The 19,925-nt window shown below is 35.9% G+C and overlaps 1 protein-coding gene across 1 annotated transcript; it reads right to left on the minus strand.

Annotated features, from left to right (window-relative positions):
* Positions 1 to 3,347: 3,347 nt before the first annotated feature.
* Positions 3,348 to 12,462, minus strand: LOC145954314 (uncharacterized). Its single transcript, XM_083068329.1, has 2 exons — positions 9,512 to 12,462; positions 3,348 to 3,874 (listed from the first exon to the last, which is right to left on the minus strand). Exons 1-2 carry the CDS (start codon positions 10,809 to 10,811, stop codon positions 3,816 to 3,818), a joined length of 1,359 nt encoding a protein of 452 aa, XP_082924455.1. The 5' UTR covers positions 10,812 to 12,462; the 3' UTR covers positions 3,348 to 3,815.
* Between the last annotated feature and the right edge of the window lie 7,463 nt (positions 12,463 to 19,925).

Consider the following 19,925-nt stretch of genomic DNA (forward strand, 5'->3'; position numbering starts at 1 on the left):
TATTTTCTTAGATTATGGCTGTTAGAAATGATCATGCGATTGCTGATGTTCTTCAAGCATTAGCACAAGCTATGAATAATAACAATAGGGCTGGGGTCGCTCCTAACTGGTTGCAGCAATTTCAGCGAAATCACCCACCTACCTTTAAAGGAGGATATGACCCAGATGCTGCTATGAATTGGCTAACGGAGATCGAGAAGATCTTCAACGTTATGGATTGTCCCCTCGCTCAGAAGGTGAAGTTGGTCACCTTCGTGTTTGTTAGTCCCTTAGCCTCGTATAACTTAAGAGGGGGGGTGAATTAAGTTTTCTAAATTTTCCTCTTATAAAAACTTTTCCAATTACTTTCTTATCACTTTATTTCCTTAGACAAATTTGCATGTAAAGAATGATGATGAAGAACAACTCAAACACAATTAAATAACAAATAAATAAAAGTGTAGGGAAGAAGAATTGCAAACTTGATTTTATACTGGTTCGGCCAATCCTGCCTACATCCAGTCCTCAAGTCTCCCACTTGAGAATTCCACTACTCTTGTAAACCTTACAAGAAAATGAATCCTCCAACACCTCAGAACTCACTTTCCTTGTGTTGAGATTCAAACACCAACAAGGAGAAAAACCCTTTCTCCTTTACAGATCCAATGATCTATTAAGTAATACAGAATGACTCTCTTGAAGAGTGGATATTACACTTTCATGATCTTTGATGAACTCTTTAGAGATTTTGCAAATGATTTTGGCCAAGTGATTTGTAAAGATAATTTTTCACAAATGAGTTCGTCACCTTTCTCTGAAAAATTATAGGTATTTATAGACAATTGTATCTTGAGTTATGTCTTTTCATGAAGAGTTGTAACTCTCTATAATTTTTCATAAAATAGGCTCTGGTAATCGATTACAAGTCTTGGTAATCGATTACAACGGTTTAAGTTCAAAATGTTTGAAACGTTGTATAGTTCAAATTCGAATTTTGAAATTTCTCTTCTGGTAATCGATTACAGTCAGTGGTAATCGATTACCAGAGAGCATTTTAACATTTTGAAAGGTTTTCTTTCTCTGGTAATCAATTACAGCAAGTGGTAATCGATTACCAGAAACATGTCACTTGTTTTGGCTTATGAAAACCTAAGATATAAAGAGCTTCTATTTTCCAGTTAAAAATATTTTTATTTAATCTTTTGAATACTGTTTTTGCTTTCTTTTCAAACAACTTATTCTTATATTCAAAAGTATTAAGTTTAGGTTTTCTTGAAATTCTTATTTTAATGGCCAAGTCAAATTTGCAAATTCTAAAAGTTCATTTTACATACTAAGCTAAGCAGTCAAGACTTATCTAGTTATTACTTGAGATCTTGCTTCTTGATCAACTTGCTTTAACTTGACCTTTATTTTCTTCAATGCTTTGGCATCATCAAAACTTTGTGTATATTTTCTTCCACATTCTCCCCCTTTTTGATGATGACAATTCACTGTAAAGGGAAAGAAAATAAAACAATATATTTCGATCACTCCCCCTTAAACTCCCTCTTAGTAAAGCATTGATTGAAGTTCCTTTTATTTTATACAAGGAGTTGTACTTATGTTTTGAAAAAGATTGTAGAGATCAATGTTTATATTTTTAAAACATAAGTGTCAAGTTGGGCATCAAGAATATTTTTGTCAAAATATTTTAGACAAACTTAGCCCTCAGTAATGTTAGAAAGAAAATAAACATTTTCTTTTCCTTTGCAGTCTTATCTCTCCCCCTTTGGCAACATCAAAAAGTCAAGTAGAGGATTAAGATAAGTGTTGTATTTTTCCTTTTGTGATCCTTATCCTTACTCTCCCCCTTTGGTAACATCAAAAAGAATATAATAACAAAAATAATCCAAAGGTAAAAATCAAGCCAAATTGAAGTCCAAGGAAAAATTTAACTCGCCCATCATGGACATTTCAAAGTCACTTGCATATCATTAGAAAACTCTTTGCACAAGTGATCATTTGTACTTTCAAAAATAAATCATCAACATAAATTTGCACTTTAAGAATATCATTCATTTTTCTTTTGGTAAATTAATGTTGTATCAACCTTTCCTTTTGTAAATTCTTTTTCCAAAATAAATTTACTAAGTCTTTCATACCATGCCCTAGGAGCTTGTTTTAATCCATATATAACCTTTTTCAACTTAAAGACATGCTTTGGAAATTATAAGATTTCAAATCTAGATGGTTGTTCAACATATACTTCTTCTTGAATAAAATCATTTAGAAATGCACTTTTGACATCCATTTGATATAGTTTGAAATTCATTATAGATGCATAGGCTATTAACATTCTAATGGTTTCTAGTCTTGCTACAAGTGCATATGTTTCTTCATAATCTATGTCTTCTTCTTGATTATATTCTTTAGCAACTAGTCTAGCTTTGTTTCTTATAATTATAACATGTTCATTATTTTTATGTTCAACAAGACATTTTTGTGAATCAAAAGATATAGAGAAACCTTTATCACATGATTGACTCACACTTGATAAATGACGAGAGGTTGTCGAAGCCTCTATCAAACACAAAATAAAATGAGTTTAAACTTGTAGCACAGTAGTGCCCTAAAGTCGTCTCTCGAGGATCAAAGGAAATTCTTTTTATTATATTAGCAATATTAACAAAATTTTGGAAAAGGGGGGGGTTTGGAGTTTGATATAATTTTTAGAACAAGAAGTTGAATAATAAACTTAAATGATAAAAACTTCAACTTGTGGATTTTCGTTCTTTGGATTTATCCTTGGTTCAAAATCTCAATCTCAAATAATAATTAATTTCTTGCATTTAAGTTCAATTAGTTAAGCACCAACAAAACTTAAATAGATTCTTTCCAAAGTTCAAGCGAACATCATTTGAGTCCATTAGGTTAGGATCAAGCGTCCAAATTTAATCCCTATTTGGTCTCTAAGTCCAAGAATCCAACAAGCCATCCATTGGAGAATTTAATTAATCAAATCTTGCTTGTCCCAAAGTTAATCAATCAAGCGTCAATTAATTTAGGAGATTCTTCAAATGTTTAAGCAAACATGATTTGAGTTAACAAGGTTAGAATTATTCATTCACATTTAATCCCTAGTTAAACTCTAAGTCCTTGAATCGGCAAACAATTAATGAGTCAATCAATTAAGTCCATGAATGTTCCTTTGTCTTTCTCAAAATTAATGTAAACAAGTGTCACATAATTCTTGGTCTTGCATTCCTTCTTAAGTCCAATGTAAGTAAGCATCACATAGGTCTTAGTTCAAGGAGTTAATGAGAACATCTTATGTAATGAATTTAAGTGATCAATTCAAATTCAATTATATAAGCATAAACAAGATAGAAAGATAAAGGTAAATTCAATTATTAAGAGTTGAGGATACACAAAATTTTCTTCAAACCTCAAAATCCATTAGAACTTATTACCACAAGCTGAATTAGAAACTTAGCTATCCATAAAATTAAAAGACATTATAACATTAAATAACAAGAAAGACTAAGAAGAAATTGAGAAGAAGAAGAAGAAAGGGAGGTAGAAGAACACCCAAGAGTAACTTATTTGAAGGTGTTTGGGACATCTTGCAATGGAGAAGTGAAGGCCTATTTATAGCCTTCATACAACACAAAAAAATTGTAAAATAATGGGGAAAAGAGTAGACAAAACGAAATGGGAGAGTTGGTGGGATGAGTTGGTGTTGTTGGTGGGATGAGTTGGATTCCATTTCCGCACCGATTTTTGACCACCGAATTGGACCTTCTAGATGGACGAATTTGCCAACGGCTCCTTCTGTAAATATTTAGGTCTTTGTCTTAGCTTTCCAGGGCCACCGAGTTTGCTCCATTTGGATCACCACAGCCCAAGTTATGGCCTGAAAACCGAGACATGTTCATCAGCCCAAAAACAGCGAAAATTTTGAATAATAATTCCCAACTATCCAATTAGGCCTAACAACACACATATCTATCTAAATCCTATAATTAGCCATGACTGGAATGTAAAATAGCTAAATTAAAGGAAAAGATACATATCAAATTATGATTTATCAAATACCCCCACACTTAGCTTTTTGCACTCCTGGGCAAAATCATGAAAGCAAAGCAAAGAACAATATCAAAGAAAATGACGAAACAGGAAGAAACAGAGAAAACAATACACACAAGAAAACAAATAGATTTGCACAATCCTAAATGAATCCTGGGAAAAAAAAAAAAAAAAAGAGTAGACAACGTTCAACACAAAAAGAGTCAGAGAAACTAGACACTTATGGAAATTATCCAAGCATTTCAAGGCATGGCAAGATAATTAATCAGCTCAAGAGGTGAATCAAAAGTAACAGAACCTCACAAGATGCACTGTATCACTGTATCTCTCAAGTGTCTAGGCAACTGTATACTCTCAAAGCACTCATGAAAAAAAACAAGCAACAGATAGACTTGGCAAGCCTCTAAAATCAATGCCCAATAAACATGCACAAAAGGATCATAAGGTCTTTTCAGGGTTGTAATGTGGTCAAGGACAAGGTGGGATAAAATTTAGGATAAGTAGCTATAAACCAGAGGAACTATAGGAGCAATGGGGAATAAGTATGAAATAAGCATAAGAGCAAACCCAAAAATTGCTAATACACCTCCAACACCAATTATTTTCCTTTTCCTCAAAACGACTATTTTTTTTTTTTTTGTGTTTTGTTTTTTTTTTGTTTTTTTTTTTTTTTGTTTTTTTTTTTTTGTTTTTTTTTTTTTTTTGTTTTTTTTTTTTTTTCACACATCATGAAACACTAAGACATATACAACAGGAAGAATTAACTAGCCAAAATTTAATAACCAATGATACATCCCTTACTTATTCAAGAATTTATTCCCAAAACTATTCCAAAGCTCCAAAATTCCCTAAGGTTAAGGTGATCTTGGTTTTTCACTTAAGGCTTGTAATGAGCTTCAAATAAAGAAGGGTAAATAGGCTTAGCAGGGGTTATCAAAGGAGTTAATTCAAGGTAGGCTTATTTGGCTAGAGGCTTATAGGAACAAAAATGCCTTAATCATATCCAAACATGCATGTGAATCAAGAAGTATCAAATAGAGTCAAGACAAGGCAACTGTGCAAGCAATCAAGAGGCATATCACACAAGAAAGAATAGAGAATGGCTTAATTCCTCACACAGGGTATATCTGTCACCTTCAATTCAACCTCTCAAACCTCATAATCAACTTTACAAGCAGAGAAAGACAGGGATTTCAATCCATGTAACATCAAGTAACTCATATCTTAGAGTGAAGCAAGTGCCTAAAAACTATCAAAACCCAGAAATCAAAGAGAAACATGCAAAATTTTACATAACAACCAAACATAAAACCCAAAATAACAAAAACATCTAACGAATAATCCCCCCCACACTTAAATCTCACATTGTCCTCAATGTTATGCAATGTAAATTACGACAAGTGAAATAAAAGGAGAGGATAAAGAAACTCCCTCATTTATGGAGGTTGGAATGGATCATGCAAGCTGAGTTCCTCAACAGTTTGCTCTTGGTATCCTTCACTTGTATGAAAAATTTTTAGTCTGTGGCCATTGACCTTAAATTTATTTTGTGATAATTCACTCTTGATCTCTACTGCTCCATGAGGGAACACATCAGTAACTACAAAAGGTCCTATCCATCTGGAACGAAGCTTTCCGGGCATGAGCTTGAGGCGAGAATTGTAAAGAAGAACTTTTTGTCCAACAGAGAATTCCTTTCTTGATATCATTTTGTCATGGATAATTTTGGTCTTCTCTTTGTACATTTTTGAGTTCTCATAAGCCTCTAAGCGAATCTCTTCAAGTTCTTGTAATTGCAACTTTCTTTCCATGCCAGCTTTGTCATAAGCTAAGTTGCATTGTTTTACTGCCCAATATGACTTATGCTCAATTTCCACTGGAAGGTGACATGCTTTACCAAAGACCAATCGAAAAGGTGACATCCCAATTGGTGTTTTGTATGCAGTTCTATAAGCCCACAGAGCATCTTCAAGTCTCTTGCTCCAATCCTTTCTGTTTGGTTGGACTGTTTTCTCCAAAATTTGTTTTATCTCTCGATTTGACACCTCAGCTTGTCCATTTGATTGAGGATGATACGGTGTAGCAGTTTTATGTACAACACCATATTTTCTCAAGAGGCTTTCCAAATTGCGGTTGCAAAAATGCGTCCCTTGATCACTGATGATGGCTCTTGGAATGCCAAATCTGCAGAAAATGTTAGACCTAACAAAATCCACAACAACTTTTGAATCATCAGTTCGAGTGGCTTTAGCTTCCACCCACTTGGATACATAATCAACAGCAAGTAAAATGTAAACAAAACCAAAGGATGTGGGAAATGGACCCATGAAGTCTATACCCCAAACATCAAAAATTTCACAAAATAACATAGGTTGTTGGGGCATCTCATTCCTTCGAGTTATATTACCAGTCCTTTGACATTGTTCACAAGTTTTACAAAATTGATATGCATCATGGAAAATAGTAGGCCAATAAAATCCTGATTCCAAAATTTTCCTAGCTGTTCGTTGGGGACCAAAATGACCACCACATGCATGATTATGACAAAAGCTAAGAATAGAGTGAATTTCATGATCAGGTATGCATCTCCTAATTATTTGGTCACTACCATATTTCCAAAGATAAGGATCATCCCATACAAAATATTTTGCATCACTCTTTAATTTAGCAATGTAAGATTTAGATGCTTTTTTAGGCAGAACATTAGCAACAAGAAAGTTTACCAAATCGGCGAACCATGGAATGATTGTCTGAACTTTCAACAATTGCTCATCAGGAAAAGTATCATGTATGGGTATCGGATCAAGTGGTTGTTCAATTCTGCTCAAGTGATCAGCAACCAAGTTTTTAGCTCCACTTTTATCTCTTATTTCCAAATCAAATTCTTGGAGTAAAAGCATCCACCGTAGTAACCTAGGTTTTGCATCTGGTTTTTTTAGTAGGAACTTCAAAGCAGCATGATCAGAGAACACTATCACCTTGGAACCTAGCAAATAAGATCGAAATTTGTCTAATGCAAAAACAATAGCCAAAAGTTCCTTTTCTGTGGTAGTGTAACTGGCTTGTGCAGCATCCAAAGTTCTAGAAGCATAATATATGACATGAGGTGCCTTGCCCATTCTTTGGGCCAAAACTGCTCCCAGAGCATAGTTGGATGCATCACACATCAGTTCAAAAGGGAGTGTCCAGTATGGTGGTTGTATTATAGGCGTGCTTGTCAAAGCTTTCTTCAGTGTATGGAATGCCTCCTTGCACTTTTGGTCAAAATTGAATTCAACATCCTTTTGTAGCAAGCGAGACAGTGGCAATGCTATCTTGCTGAAGTCTTTGATAAAGCGCCTATAAAATCCTGCATGACCAAGAAAGGAACGCACTTCCCGCACGCATGCGGGGTAAGATAAACTAGAAATAACTTCTACTTTAGCAGGATCTACCTCAATACCTCTTTCAGAAATGACATGACCTAGAACTATGCCTTGTTTTACCATGAAATGACATTTTTCAAAATTCAAGACAAGATTAGAGTCAATGCATTTGTGTAGCACCTTGGATAAATTATCTAGACATGTTTTAAAACAAGACCCATAGACAGTGAAATCATCCATAAAAACTTCCATACAATCTTCTAGAAATTCAGAGAAAATACTTACCATACATCTCTGAAAAGTACCAAGAGCATTGCATAGGCCGAATGGCATCCTTCTGTATGCAAAAGTTCCAAAAGGACAAGTGAATGTGGTCTTATGTTGGTCTTCAGGTGCTATGTGGATTTGGAAGTATCCTGAGTATCCATCCAAGAAGCAGTAATGGGATTTCCCAGCCAATCGTTCAAGCATTTGATCAATGAATGGCAACGGAAAGTGATCTTTTCTTGTGGCTTGGTTCAATTTTCTATAGTCAATGCAAACTCTCCAACTATTTTGCACTCTCGTTGGAATTAGTTCATTGTCTTTGTTTGCTACTACAGTCACTCCAGATTTTTTTGGAACAACTTGAACAGGACTTACCCATTTGCTATCAGAGATAGGATATATGATACCTGCTTGGAGCAACTTAGATATCTCTTTCTTTACTACTTCCAAAATTTGAGGATTAAGTCTCCTTTGAGGTTGCCTTACTGGTTTAGCATCTTCTTCAAGGAGAATCCGATGCATACAGGTAGAAGGACTGATTCCAGGGAGATCTGCAAGTGTCCACCCTATTGCCTTTTTGTTGTCCTTCAAAACTTGTAACAACATCCTTTCTTGTTCAGCATCTAAGTCTTTTGCAACAATGACCGGAAGTTTACAACCTTCTTCAAGGTAAGCATACTTCAAATGATCAGGAAGCGGTTTTAGCTCTAATGCTGGTGGTTGCACAATGGAGGGCAACATTCTGTTTGTTGTTATCAATTCTGCAGCTAAAATTTCTGCATATTTTTCTTTTTTATATTCCTCAGCAAAATTGTTAGTGCTTAAAAATTCTTCTATTTCAGTACAAGCAGCACATTCTGATTTATTGTTTATGCATGAATGACAATTTATGGTATCATCAAGATCATGTATGTCAGGAAATTCAATGCATAAATGGTCATGTGCATAACAATCAACCAAGTCATCCAACAAATCAATGTGAAATACAGAGTGTTCTTCCCTAGGGTGTTTCATGGCATCTAGAATGTTGAACTTGACTATATTATCACCAAACTCTAAGGAAAGAGTTCCAGCATGCACATCTATTTTTGTTTTTGCAGTTTTAAGAAAAGGTCTACCTAAAATGATTGGTACCTTAGTTGTAGTTTCACCCTCCATCTCTAGGATATAAAAGTCAGCAGGAAAAATTAGTTCTCCTACTCTAACTAAGACATCTTCAATTAATCCTGAAGGGTAAGTACTACTTCTATTTGCAAGTTGAATCACCACACCAGTTGGAATTAAAGGACCAAGCCCCAAAGATTTAAAGATAGACATAGGCATGACATTGATAGATGCACCTAAGTCTAACATGGCATTTTCAAATATGCAATTACCTATTGTACAAGGGATAGTGAACGTACCTGGATCCTTGCATTTCTGAGGCATTGGTTGAATGATAGCAGAAACATTCTCTCCCAGACTTATTTTTTCATTCCCTTTCAGCCTTCTTTTATGGGTGCACATTTCCTTCAAGAATTTGGCATATCTAGGGATTTGTTTGATTGCATCTAGCAGAGGAATGTTTACTTCTACCTTTCTGAAAGTCTCAAGCAATTCTTTATCTTTTTCAGCTTCAGCTTTCCTAGTTTGTAAAACTCTTTGTGGAAAGGGTAGTGGAATGCTTGGCTCTTCATCCTTTGACTGGAAAGATTGCTTCTCCTTGTTTTCAGATTTCTCAGATGTAGTGGCAGGTTTCACATCATTTTTAACTTCCACAATCTTTCCAGATCTAAGCGTGATGGCACTAACATTTCCTGTAGGATTAGGAATAGTTTGAGAAGGCAACTTACTTGATCCTTGTGCTTGAAGTTGGCTTATGGAAGATGCCATTTGTCCCACTTGCTTTTCCAAGTTTTGAATGCTAGCATCAGTTCTTTGTTGGAATTGCAGGTTTTGCATTGCCATTTGTTTTACAAGGTCCTCCAAGGAAGGGTTATTTTGTTGTTGTTGTGGTTGTTGCATTGACTGCCTTGGAGCTTGTTGGAAAGGTTGCCTATTTGGAAATGGTTGTTGTTGTGATGTGTTGTTGTTGCTCCATCTGAAACCAGGATGATCATTGTATCTGGGATTGAAGTTATTTCTGGCTTGGTCATTTCTTGGTTGTGAGGAATTTGGGAAGTTATTTACAGCAGCTACTTCTTCGGGATTATCTTCTTGTAGCTGAGGGCATGCATCAGTTGGATGAGAGGGACAAGCACAAATGCCACAGAGTTTAGCAGGCGCTTGTTTCATCATGGCCAATCCTCGCACCAAAGAGGTCAATTCATCTAATCTATTCTCTAGTCTTTGATGTTCAGTACTAGATAATTGTACCTCATTTACTGACCTTGAACTAGTTCCTCTTGTTGCACCAAATTGTTGTGTGTTGGCTGCCATATTTGCAATCAAGTCTTTGGCAGCAGCAGGAGTTTTATCCATTAGAGCACCACCACTAGCAGCATCGATCATGCTTCTATCCATTGGTAAGAGACCTTCATAGAAGTATTGAATTAGAAGTTGCTCACTGATTTGATGTTGTGGACAGCTTGCACACAGCCTCTTGAATCTCTCCCAATAGTCATGCAGTGTTTCATCATTCATTTGCTTGATGCCACATATGTTCTTTCTTATGGCTGCAGTTCTAGAAGCAGGAAAGTATTTTTCTAGAAACAGCCTCTTCATTTCATCCCATGTGACTCTTTTAGGAGGGAGATAATACAACCACTCCTTGGCTGCATCAACTAGTGAAAACTGGAATGCTTTCAACTTTATGCTTTCTTCATTGCTACCAGCGGGTTTCATGGTTGAACATACAACATGAAACTCTTTCAAGTGCTTGTGGGGATCTTCACCTGAAAGTCCATGAAATTTGGGTAACAAATGAACTAAACTTGATTTTAGTTCACAGTCATCCTCGTTAGCAGAAAATTGAATGCATAAAGGTGGATTTGAAACATCAGGTGCAGCTAATTGTTTTAGTGTCCTATTATCAGCCATGTTATTGTTTTGATTATTAGAAGTATTTCTAAAAAGTCTTCTTCTAGTTATCCTTAGTGTTCTTTCAATTTCAGGATCCAAATCAAGTAAAGGACTAGTAGAAGATCTTGTCATACACTATACAAAAATACAAAGAGAAAATGAAAATAAAATAAAATGAAAGATATCTAATATAACAAAATGACACCTTTAATCCCCGGCAACGGCGCCAATTTGACGAGAGGTTGTCGAAGCCTCTATCAAACACAAAATAAAATGAGTTTAAACTTGTAGCACAGTAGTGCCCTAAAGTCGTCTCTCGAGGATCAAAGGAAATTCTTTTTATTATATTAGCAATATTAACAAAATTTTGGAAAAGGGGGGGGTTTGGAGTTTGATATAATTTTTAGAACAAGAAGTTGAATAATAAACTTAAATGATAAAAACTTCAACTTGTGGATTTTCGTTCTTTGGATTTATCCTTGGTTCAAAATCTCAATCTCAAATAATAATTAATTTCTTGCATTTAAGTTCAATTAGTTAAGCACCAACAAAACTTAAATAGATTCTTTCCAAAGTTCAAGCGAACATCATTTGAGTCCATTAGGTTAGGATCAAGCGTCCAAATTTAATCCCTATTTGGTCTCTAAGTCCAAGAATCCAACAAGCCATCCATTGGAGAATTTAATTAATCAAATCTTGCTTGTCCCAAAGTTAATCAATCAAGCGTCAATTAATTTAGGAGATTCTTCAAATGTTTAAGCAAACATGATTTGAGTTAACAAGGTTAGAATTATTCATTCACATTTAATCCCTAGTTAAACTCTAAGTCCTTGAATCGGCAAACAATTAATGAGTCAATCAATTAAGTCCATGAATGTTCCTTTGTCTTTCTCAAAATTAATGTAAACAAGTGTCACATAATTCTTGGTCTTGCATTCCTTCTTAAGTCCAATGTAAGTAAGCATCACATAGGTCTTAGTTCAAGGAGTTAATGAGAACATCTTATGTAATGAATTTAAGTGATCAATTCAAATTCAATTATATAAGCATAAACAAGATAGAAAGATAAAGGTAAATTCAATTATTAAGAGTTGAGGATACACAAAATTTTCTTCAAACCTCAAAATCCATTAGAACTTATTACCACAAGCTGAATTAGAAACTTAGCTATCCATAAAATTAAAAGACATTATAACATTAAATAACAAGAAAGACTAAGAAGAAATTGAGAAGAAGAAGAAGAAAGGGAGGTAGAAGAACACCCAAGAGTAACTTATTTGAAGGTGTTTGGGACATCTTGCAATGGAGAAGTGAAGGCCTATTTATAGCCTTCATACAACACAAAAAAATTGTAAAATAATGGGGAAAAGAGTAGACAAAACGAAATGGGAGAGTTGGTGGGATGAGTTGGTGTTGTTGGTGGGATGAGTTGGATTCCATTTCCGCACCGATTTTTGACCACCGAATTGGACCTTCTAGATGGACGAATTTGCCAACGGCTCCTTCTGTAAATATTTAGGTCTTTGTCTTAGCTTTCCAGGGCCACCGAGTTTGCTCCATTTGGATCACCACAGCCCAAGTTATGGCCTGAAAACCGAGACATGTTCATCAGCCCAAAAACAGCGAAAATTTTGAATAATAATTCCCAACTATCCAATTAGGCCTAACAACACACATATCTATCTAAATCCTATAATTAGCCATGACTGGAATGTAAAATAGCTAAATTAAAGGAAAAGATACATATCAAATTATGATTTATCAATAAACTATGTTTAATACCATTCATAAGTAAGACAATTTCTATGGAGGTTGAGAAGTTTGTACCAATTCTTCCAATGCCAAGTATTTTTCCTTTGTTGTTGTCTCCTATCACGTGCTTGGAACATTTACTATCAATGTACCAAGTTTGGTCTTTGGAGTCCTTCAAGAAAAAGAATGAATTGATTTTGGTACCCAAGCTTTCTTTGGGTCCTTAATGTTAGTAATAACAGAAGAACCTTTAGGAATCCATACCATATTCTTGAGATTGTTAAAATTCTTTCTAATATAGCAAGTTGAAGAATTATGACCTTTCTTTCCACAATAAAAACATGTTGTGAATGGAGAACTAGTAACTTGTGTGGGAACAAAGAAATTTTTGTATTTCTTTTGTTGTTCTTGAGGATTATATCCTAATCCTTCCTTATCAAATACACATTTTTGTTTTCCTAATATTATATCCAAATTATTTCTTCAACTAGTAAATTATGCAAGAGTGTTTCTTAGGTTACTAATTTCTTCTTTAAATCTATTTCATGTTGAACATGGATGATTTATTTTATTTGTTTCTAAATTATTTTTAATCTCTTGATTTTCTTCTTTATAATTTATTATACTAATTTCAGTTTTAAGATCATCTAATTCATTATTTAATTTCGAAATCTCTTTTTCCAAGTTAGAAATTGTTTTCTTATATGATGATACTAATTTTGCAAGTTTAAAAGATTCCTTGTGTAAATCATTAAATGCATCTTGCAATTCATCAAAGGTAATAGAGATATCATTGTTAGACGATGTTACCTCTTCTTCGCTTTCGTAATCTTTGGCCATGAGTCCCAAATTTATAACTTCATTTTCTGAATCACTTGTAGAGTTCATATCATTTTCTTCCCAAGTGATATATACTTTCTTGCTTTTCTTATCCTTGAAGTTTTTGTTGTTTGACTTCTCCATCTTCTTTTTGTAAATTGGACATTCCAATTTTAAGTGACCCAATTGATTGCATTCATAGCATCTTGGAGTTGAAGAAGATTCTTCTCCTTTCTTCTTTATGTTGAAATTAAATTTTCTTCTATTTCCTCTATTCCTTAGGAATTTGTGGAATCTTTTTACAAAGAGATTGAAATCTTCATCATCATCATCATCATCATCTTCCTCAATGTTGTCATCTTTTTCATTTTCTTCACGAGAGGATGAAGATGCTTTAAGTGCTATACTTTTCTTCTTTTTGTCAATATTTTCATTTTGACTTAGTCTTATCAATTCCATTTCATGCTCTTGAAGTTTTCCAAATAGAGATGCAAGAGACATGGTTGTTAGATCTTTTGATTCAGCAATTGCAGTCACTTTCGGTTGCCATTCCCTACTCAAACATCTCAAAGCTTTGTTAATAAGATCTTCATTAGGAAACACTTTTCCTAGAGATGCAAGATGATTAATTATATGTGTAAATCTCTTTTGCATGTCTTGTATGCTTTCATTTTGATTCATTCTAAATAATTCATATTCATGAGTGAGAGTGTTTATCGTAGATCTTTTCACATCATTAGTGCCTTCATGTGTTACTTCAAGTGTATCCCACATTTCTTTAGCATTTTTACAATTTGAAATTCTAAAATATTCATCAATTCCTAAAGCAGAAGTGATTATATTTTTGGCTTTTAAGTTATATTGAACCTTTCTTCTATCATCTTCATTCCATTGATCTTTGGGAAAATTTTTAATTTCATTGCCTACTACTATAGAGGGAATGAAAGGACCATTTTCAATAGCATCCCATATGTTTAAATCTATGGCTTCTATAAAAATTTGCATCCTAGATTTCCAATAATGATAACCTTCACCATTGAATATAGGGGGTCTATAAATAGAGTTACCCTCGGGAAATAAAAAATTTGATGAGGCCATTTCAATTCTTGAAGCTTTTAAGCCTTCTACAAGAAACCTGCTCTTGATACCAATTGTTGGATCGAGCGCTTACCACTAGGCCAAAAGCTATAGCTGATAGTCAGGGTGCAACTCTTTTTACTTAAGAGTTGCGCCCTGACTATCAGCTATAGCTTTTGGCCTAGTGGTAAGCGCTCGATCCAACAGTGTTGATTACTGATGCTCACTTTTGGTGGGAAGGAGCACTTCGGAGGATGATTGATGGAGGGGTACACTTGAATTGGAACAACTTCAAGAAGGTCTTTCTTGAGAAGTATTTCCCGGATGATGTGAGGAGTCAGAAAGAAATGGAATTCCTTGAACTGAATCAAGGGAACGACACAGTGGCAGTGTATGCTGCCAAATTTTATGCTTTGGTTCGTTATTGTACACACTACCATGGTGAGGGTGGTGAAAGGGCTAAATGCATAAAATTCGTAAATAGTCTGCGTCCTGAAGTGAAAACTACAATTAACTATCAGGAGATATATCACTTTCCCACTTTGGTCAATAAGTGCAGCATTTATGACTGTGACAACTGTGCTCGTGCTGCTTTCTATAAAGGAGTTGGAGGTCCTATCCGTGCTGTGAGTTCTAGTACTTCAGGTAGGAGTAAGCCTTATTCCGCTCCTACTAGATTTCAAGGGAGTAAAGCTGCTGCCAATAAAAGCAAGTCATTTACTAGAGGATCCACTATTAGTGCTACTAGAAGTGTTGGAGGGTCTATGTCCACTCTTTCAGGAAGATGCAGGAAGTGTGGACGTGTTGGTCATAATCAGTCTGAGTGCCGTGATAAGGAGGTTACCTGCTTCAATTACAGTGGTAAGGGTCACATCAGCACCCAATGTCCTGAACTACGAAGAACACATGTTATTGGATCAGGTTCGCAAATTGAGCGTCCAAAGACTGTAGGGAGAGTATTTTCTCTTAGTGGTGCTGAATCTGCTCGGTCGGAAAATTTGATACAAGGTACTTGTTTCATAGCTGAGACTCCTTTTGTTGTACTATTTGATTCTGGTGCAACTCATTCCTTTATTTCTGTCTCTTGTGTTTAAATATTGAATTTGCTTGTGTCTTTGTTAGAGTTTGATTTAGTTGTTGAAACCCCTACTAATGGTCTTGTGACTATATCCCTAGTGTGTTTGAAATGTCCTTTGACAGTTTCTGATAAGTAGTTTCTAGTTGACTTAATTTGTTTGCCTCTTAGTCAATTAGATGTAATTCTTGGTATGGATTGGTTATCTTCCCACCATGTCCTTTTAAAATGCTTTGAGAAATCTATTTCCTTTGGTGAATGTAAGAGTACAGAATTTCTTAGTGCTGCCAACATTAAAACTTGTTTAAAAGAAAATGAAAGAATGTACATGATCTTCGCTTCCTTAACACTTGAGACTGATAGTAAGCTAGATGAGATTCCCTTAGTGAGAGAATTTCCAGAATTTTCCCTAAGGATGTGTCTAGTTTACCACCTAAGAGAGAGATTGAGTTTAGCATAGACTTAGTACCAGGTACCTCACCTATATCTATAGCACCTTATAGGATGTCCCCTAAAGAGTTAGTTGAGCTTAAGAAACAAATAGAGGAACTGCAAGGGAAACAATTCATTAGGCCTAGTTTTTCGCCTTGGGGAGCGCCTGTTATATTGGTTAAGAAGAAAGATGGGAGCATGAGATTATGCGTATACTATAGGCAACTGAATAAAGTGACCATTAAGAATAAGTATCCCTTGCCTAGGATAGATGACCTTATGGATTAACTAGTTGGAGCTTGTGTGTTCAGTAAGATAGATTTAAGGTCAGGATACCATCAGATTAGAGTGAGAGCTGAGGATGTTCCTAAGAATGCCTTTAGGACCCGCTATGGGCACTATGAGTATTTAGTTATGCCTTTTGGTGTGACTAGTGCACCTGGTGTTTTTATGGACTACATGAATAGGATCTTTCATTCTTACTTGGATAGATTTGTAGTGGTCTTCATAGATGATATCCTAGTGTATTCCAAGACTAGGGAGGAGCATGTTGAGCACCTTAGGATCGTTCTTCAAACCCTTAAGGAGAAGCAGTTGTATGCTAAATTGCCAAAATGTGAATTTTGGTTGGATAGTGTGAACTTTCTAGGACATGTGATATCCACAGGTGGGATAGCTGTAGATCCTGCTAAGGTAGAAGTTGTGTTAGAGTGGAGTACACCTAAATCAATATTTGAGATTAGGAGCTTCTTAGGACTAGCCGGTTATTACAGAAGGTTCATAGAGAATTTCTCTAGGCTAGCTCTTCCTTTGACTAAGCTGACGAAGAAGGACCAACCTTTTGTGTGGGATTCTAGGTGTGAGAAAAGTTTTCAAGAGCTTAAGAGAAGATTAACTAGTGCCCCTGTGTTAGTGTTACCTGATCCTAGTAACACTTTTGAGGTATTTTGTGATGCTTCTAAATTGGGTTTAGGAGGAGTGCTTATGCAGGAGGGTAAGGTAGTAGCCTATGCTTCTAGACAACTTAAAATTCATGAGCAAAACTATCCTACCCATGACCTTGAGTTAGCTGCAATAGTATTTGTACTTAAGTTGTGGAGACATTACTTGTTTGGGTCTAGATTTGAGGTTTTTAGTGACCATAAAAGCCTTAAGTACTTGTTTGACCAAAAGAAATTGAATATGAGGCAGAGGAGATGGTTAGAGTTCCTTAAGGATTATGACTTTCAATTGAATTATCATCCCAGTAAGGCTAATGTTGTAGCTAACTCTTTAAGTAGAAAATCTTTGAGAGTTTCTTCTTTGATGATTAGGGAATTGCATATGATTAAGGAGTTTAGGGATATGAGCTTAGGGTGTGAGTTGACCTCTAAGAGTATTAAGTTGGGAGCTTTAAGAGTGACTAATAGCTTGATAGATGAAATTAGAGAAGGTCAGAAGATAGATCCTTTCTTATTGAGTCAAGTAGAGAAGTTGAATCAAGGTGTAGAGAGTGAGTTTAGATTTGGAGTGGATGGAGTGTTGAGATTTAAGGATAGGTTGTGCATTCCTAGTGTGCCAGAGCTTAAGAGAGCAATCCTAGAAGAAGGTCATAAGAGTATCCTTAGTATCCATCCAGGAGCCACTAAGATGTACCAAGACCTTAAGAAGATGTTTTGGTGATCTAAGATGAAGAGGGAAGTGGAGGAATTTGTGTATGCTTGCTTAGTATGTCAGAAAGCTAAGGTAGAACACCAAAAACCTTTAGGTCTGATGCAACCTTTAGATGTGCCTGTGTGGAGATGGGATAGTATCTCTATGGATTTTGTAGTTGGGTTACCTAAGACTGTGAAGAACTTAGATGTTATATGGGTCATTGTGGATAGATTGACTAAGTCTGCCCATTTTATTCCCATTAATATTAGGTACCTTTTGCACAGGTTAACCAGGTTGTACATCAGTGAGATCGTGAGGTTGCATGGAGTTCCTACTAGTATAGTGTTTGATAGAGATCCTAGGTTCACTTCTAGATTTTGGGAGAGTTTGCATAAGGCTTTAGGCACTAAGCTTAGATTGAGTTCAGCCTACCATCCCCAAACAGATGGCCAAACTGAGAGAACCATACAGTCTTTGGAAGATTAATTGAGGGCTTGCATCTTAGAACATAGGGGTAGTTGGGATAGTTTCCTACCTTTGATAGAGTTTACCTACAATAATAGCTACCATTCTAGTATTGGGATGACACCCTATGAGGCTTTGTACGGTAGGAGATGTAGAACACCTTTATGTTGGGCAAAACCTGGAGAGAATGCTATGTTAGGACCTGAGATAGTTCAACAAACTACTAAACAGGTTAAGATGATCCCAGAGAGAATGAGAGCAACCCAGAGTAGGCAAAAGAGTTCTAATGAAAAGAGGAGAAAAGACCTTGAGTTTAAAGAAGGTGATCATGTATTCCTTAAAGTCACTCCTTGGAAAAGAGTAGGCAGAGCACTGAAATCCCGTAAGCTTACTCCACGTTTCATCGGTCCTTATCAAGTTCTTAAAAGGATCGGTGAAGTAGCCTATCAAATTGCCTTGCCTCCATCTCTTTCAAATCTCCATAGTGTCTTTCATGTTTCCCAACTCAGAAAGTATGTTCATGATCCTTTCCATATCATTGAGTCTGACAATAAGGATAATCTCACCTATGAAACGGTTCCTTTGAGGATTGATGACACGAGGGTGAAACAACTGAGAGGAAAGGAAATCCCTTTGGTTAAGGTCGTTTGGGGAGGAAATTTTGAAGAAAGTGCTACTTTGGAATTAGAAAGCAAAATGCGAGAAGCTTATCCATTTCTGTTTTCAGGTAAATTTCGGGGACGAAATTTCTAAAAGGAGGGGAGAATTGTAACACCCCAAATTTCTGGTTTTTTTTAGGCCCGAGAACGGGTTGTTCCAAAAAGCGGAAGGGGCTGTTACCAAAAAGCGAAACGGGCATTCCAAAAAGTGGAACGGCCCGTTCCAGGGTAATAAAATGGACTAAAATTATTAGTTGGAAATGGACCTTTCTAATTATGGTCAATGTGGGTTAAAATCAACCCCAGAACAGGGCGTGTTGGTTTAAGAACGGACCGTTCTGGTGTTGAGAACGGGCCGTTCCACTTATGAGCAATCTGTGTTAAAAGGAACCTAAGAACGGGCCGTTCTAATTTTAGAATGGACCGTTCTGGTTTTTAAAAACGGGTCATTCTGATTTTAGAACGGGCCGTTGCAATTGAAAATTTTGCATATAAACGAAGGGTCCAGAACGGGCCGTTCCAGATTCAGAACAGGCCGTTCCGGATTCAGAACGGGCCGTTCCGGGTACACCTGAATGCCTATAAATAGGAGGCTTGGGGTGAAAAAAAATTATAACTGACTGAGAAGGTAAAATCTTAGAGAGAGAGAGAGAGAGAAAGAAAAAGGGAATCTAGAGGAAGGGGGAGTGAGAAACCTCGCTCGGCGGTGTGGGAATAATTGTTGGATAGTCTAATTGTCGGATTGACTCCCAATCCCTTGCCTGTTGCATGTTTCTATGAACATGCAAAGTATTAATGTGTTCTATTTTATTTTCTGTTTGCTCTACTTTGTTCCTTGTTGAAAGTAATAATGAATACGTAATTAATGTTAAAACTAAATAAGTTTTAATATGAATAAGAATGCTCTCTATGAATTCTTGTGTGGACTTTATGAGGAACAATTATGACATGACCATGTGAAATATGCACAAATGACATGAGACATAAAAATGGACTATTGAGACAAGCTATGATTATAAGAATATGAAGAATGATGACATGTTGTACTAAATGAAATTTTGTAATAAGTCAAATGTTGAGTCAATGAAATAATGAATGTATGACATGCATCATACGCATATATGACTCCAGGTGTGCCACTGAGGCCGCATACCAGTGATGCTAACAAGGTGTACCTTCAGGTCACGCACGACGTAACATGCTAACAAGGTGTACCTTAGGGTCACCCACGACGTAACATGCTAACAAGGTGTACCTTAGGGTAACGCACGACGTAACATGCTAACAAGGTGTACCTTGGGTCACCCACGAAGTAACATGCTAACAAGGTGT

This window comes from Cajanus cajan, chromosome 2 (genome assembly GCF_000230855.2).
Source record: "Cajanus cajan strain Asha chromosome 2, NIPB_CcT2T_4, whole genome shotgun sequence".
In the NCBI taxonomy this organism is placed as follows: Eukaryota; Viridiplantae; Streptophyta; class Magnoliopsida; order Fabales; family Fabaceae; genus Cajanus; species Cajanus cajan.

What these genes read in the sequence shown, in the direction of transcription:
- LOC145954314 (XM_083068329.1), bottom strand. Translation starts at nt 10,811, where the DNA reads ATGACAAGATCTTCTACTAGTCCTTTACTTGATTTGGATCCTGAAATT. An exon ending in ACTTCAAGCACAAGGATCAA is followed by an intron (nt 3,875 to 9,511) that starts GTAAGTTGCCTT and finishes CTCGGTTTTCAG; the next exon opens with GCCATAACTTGGGCTGTGGT.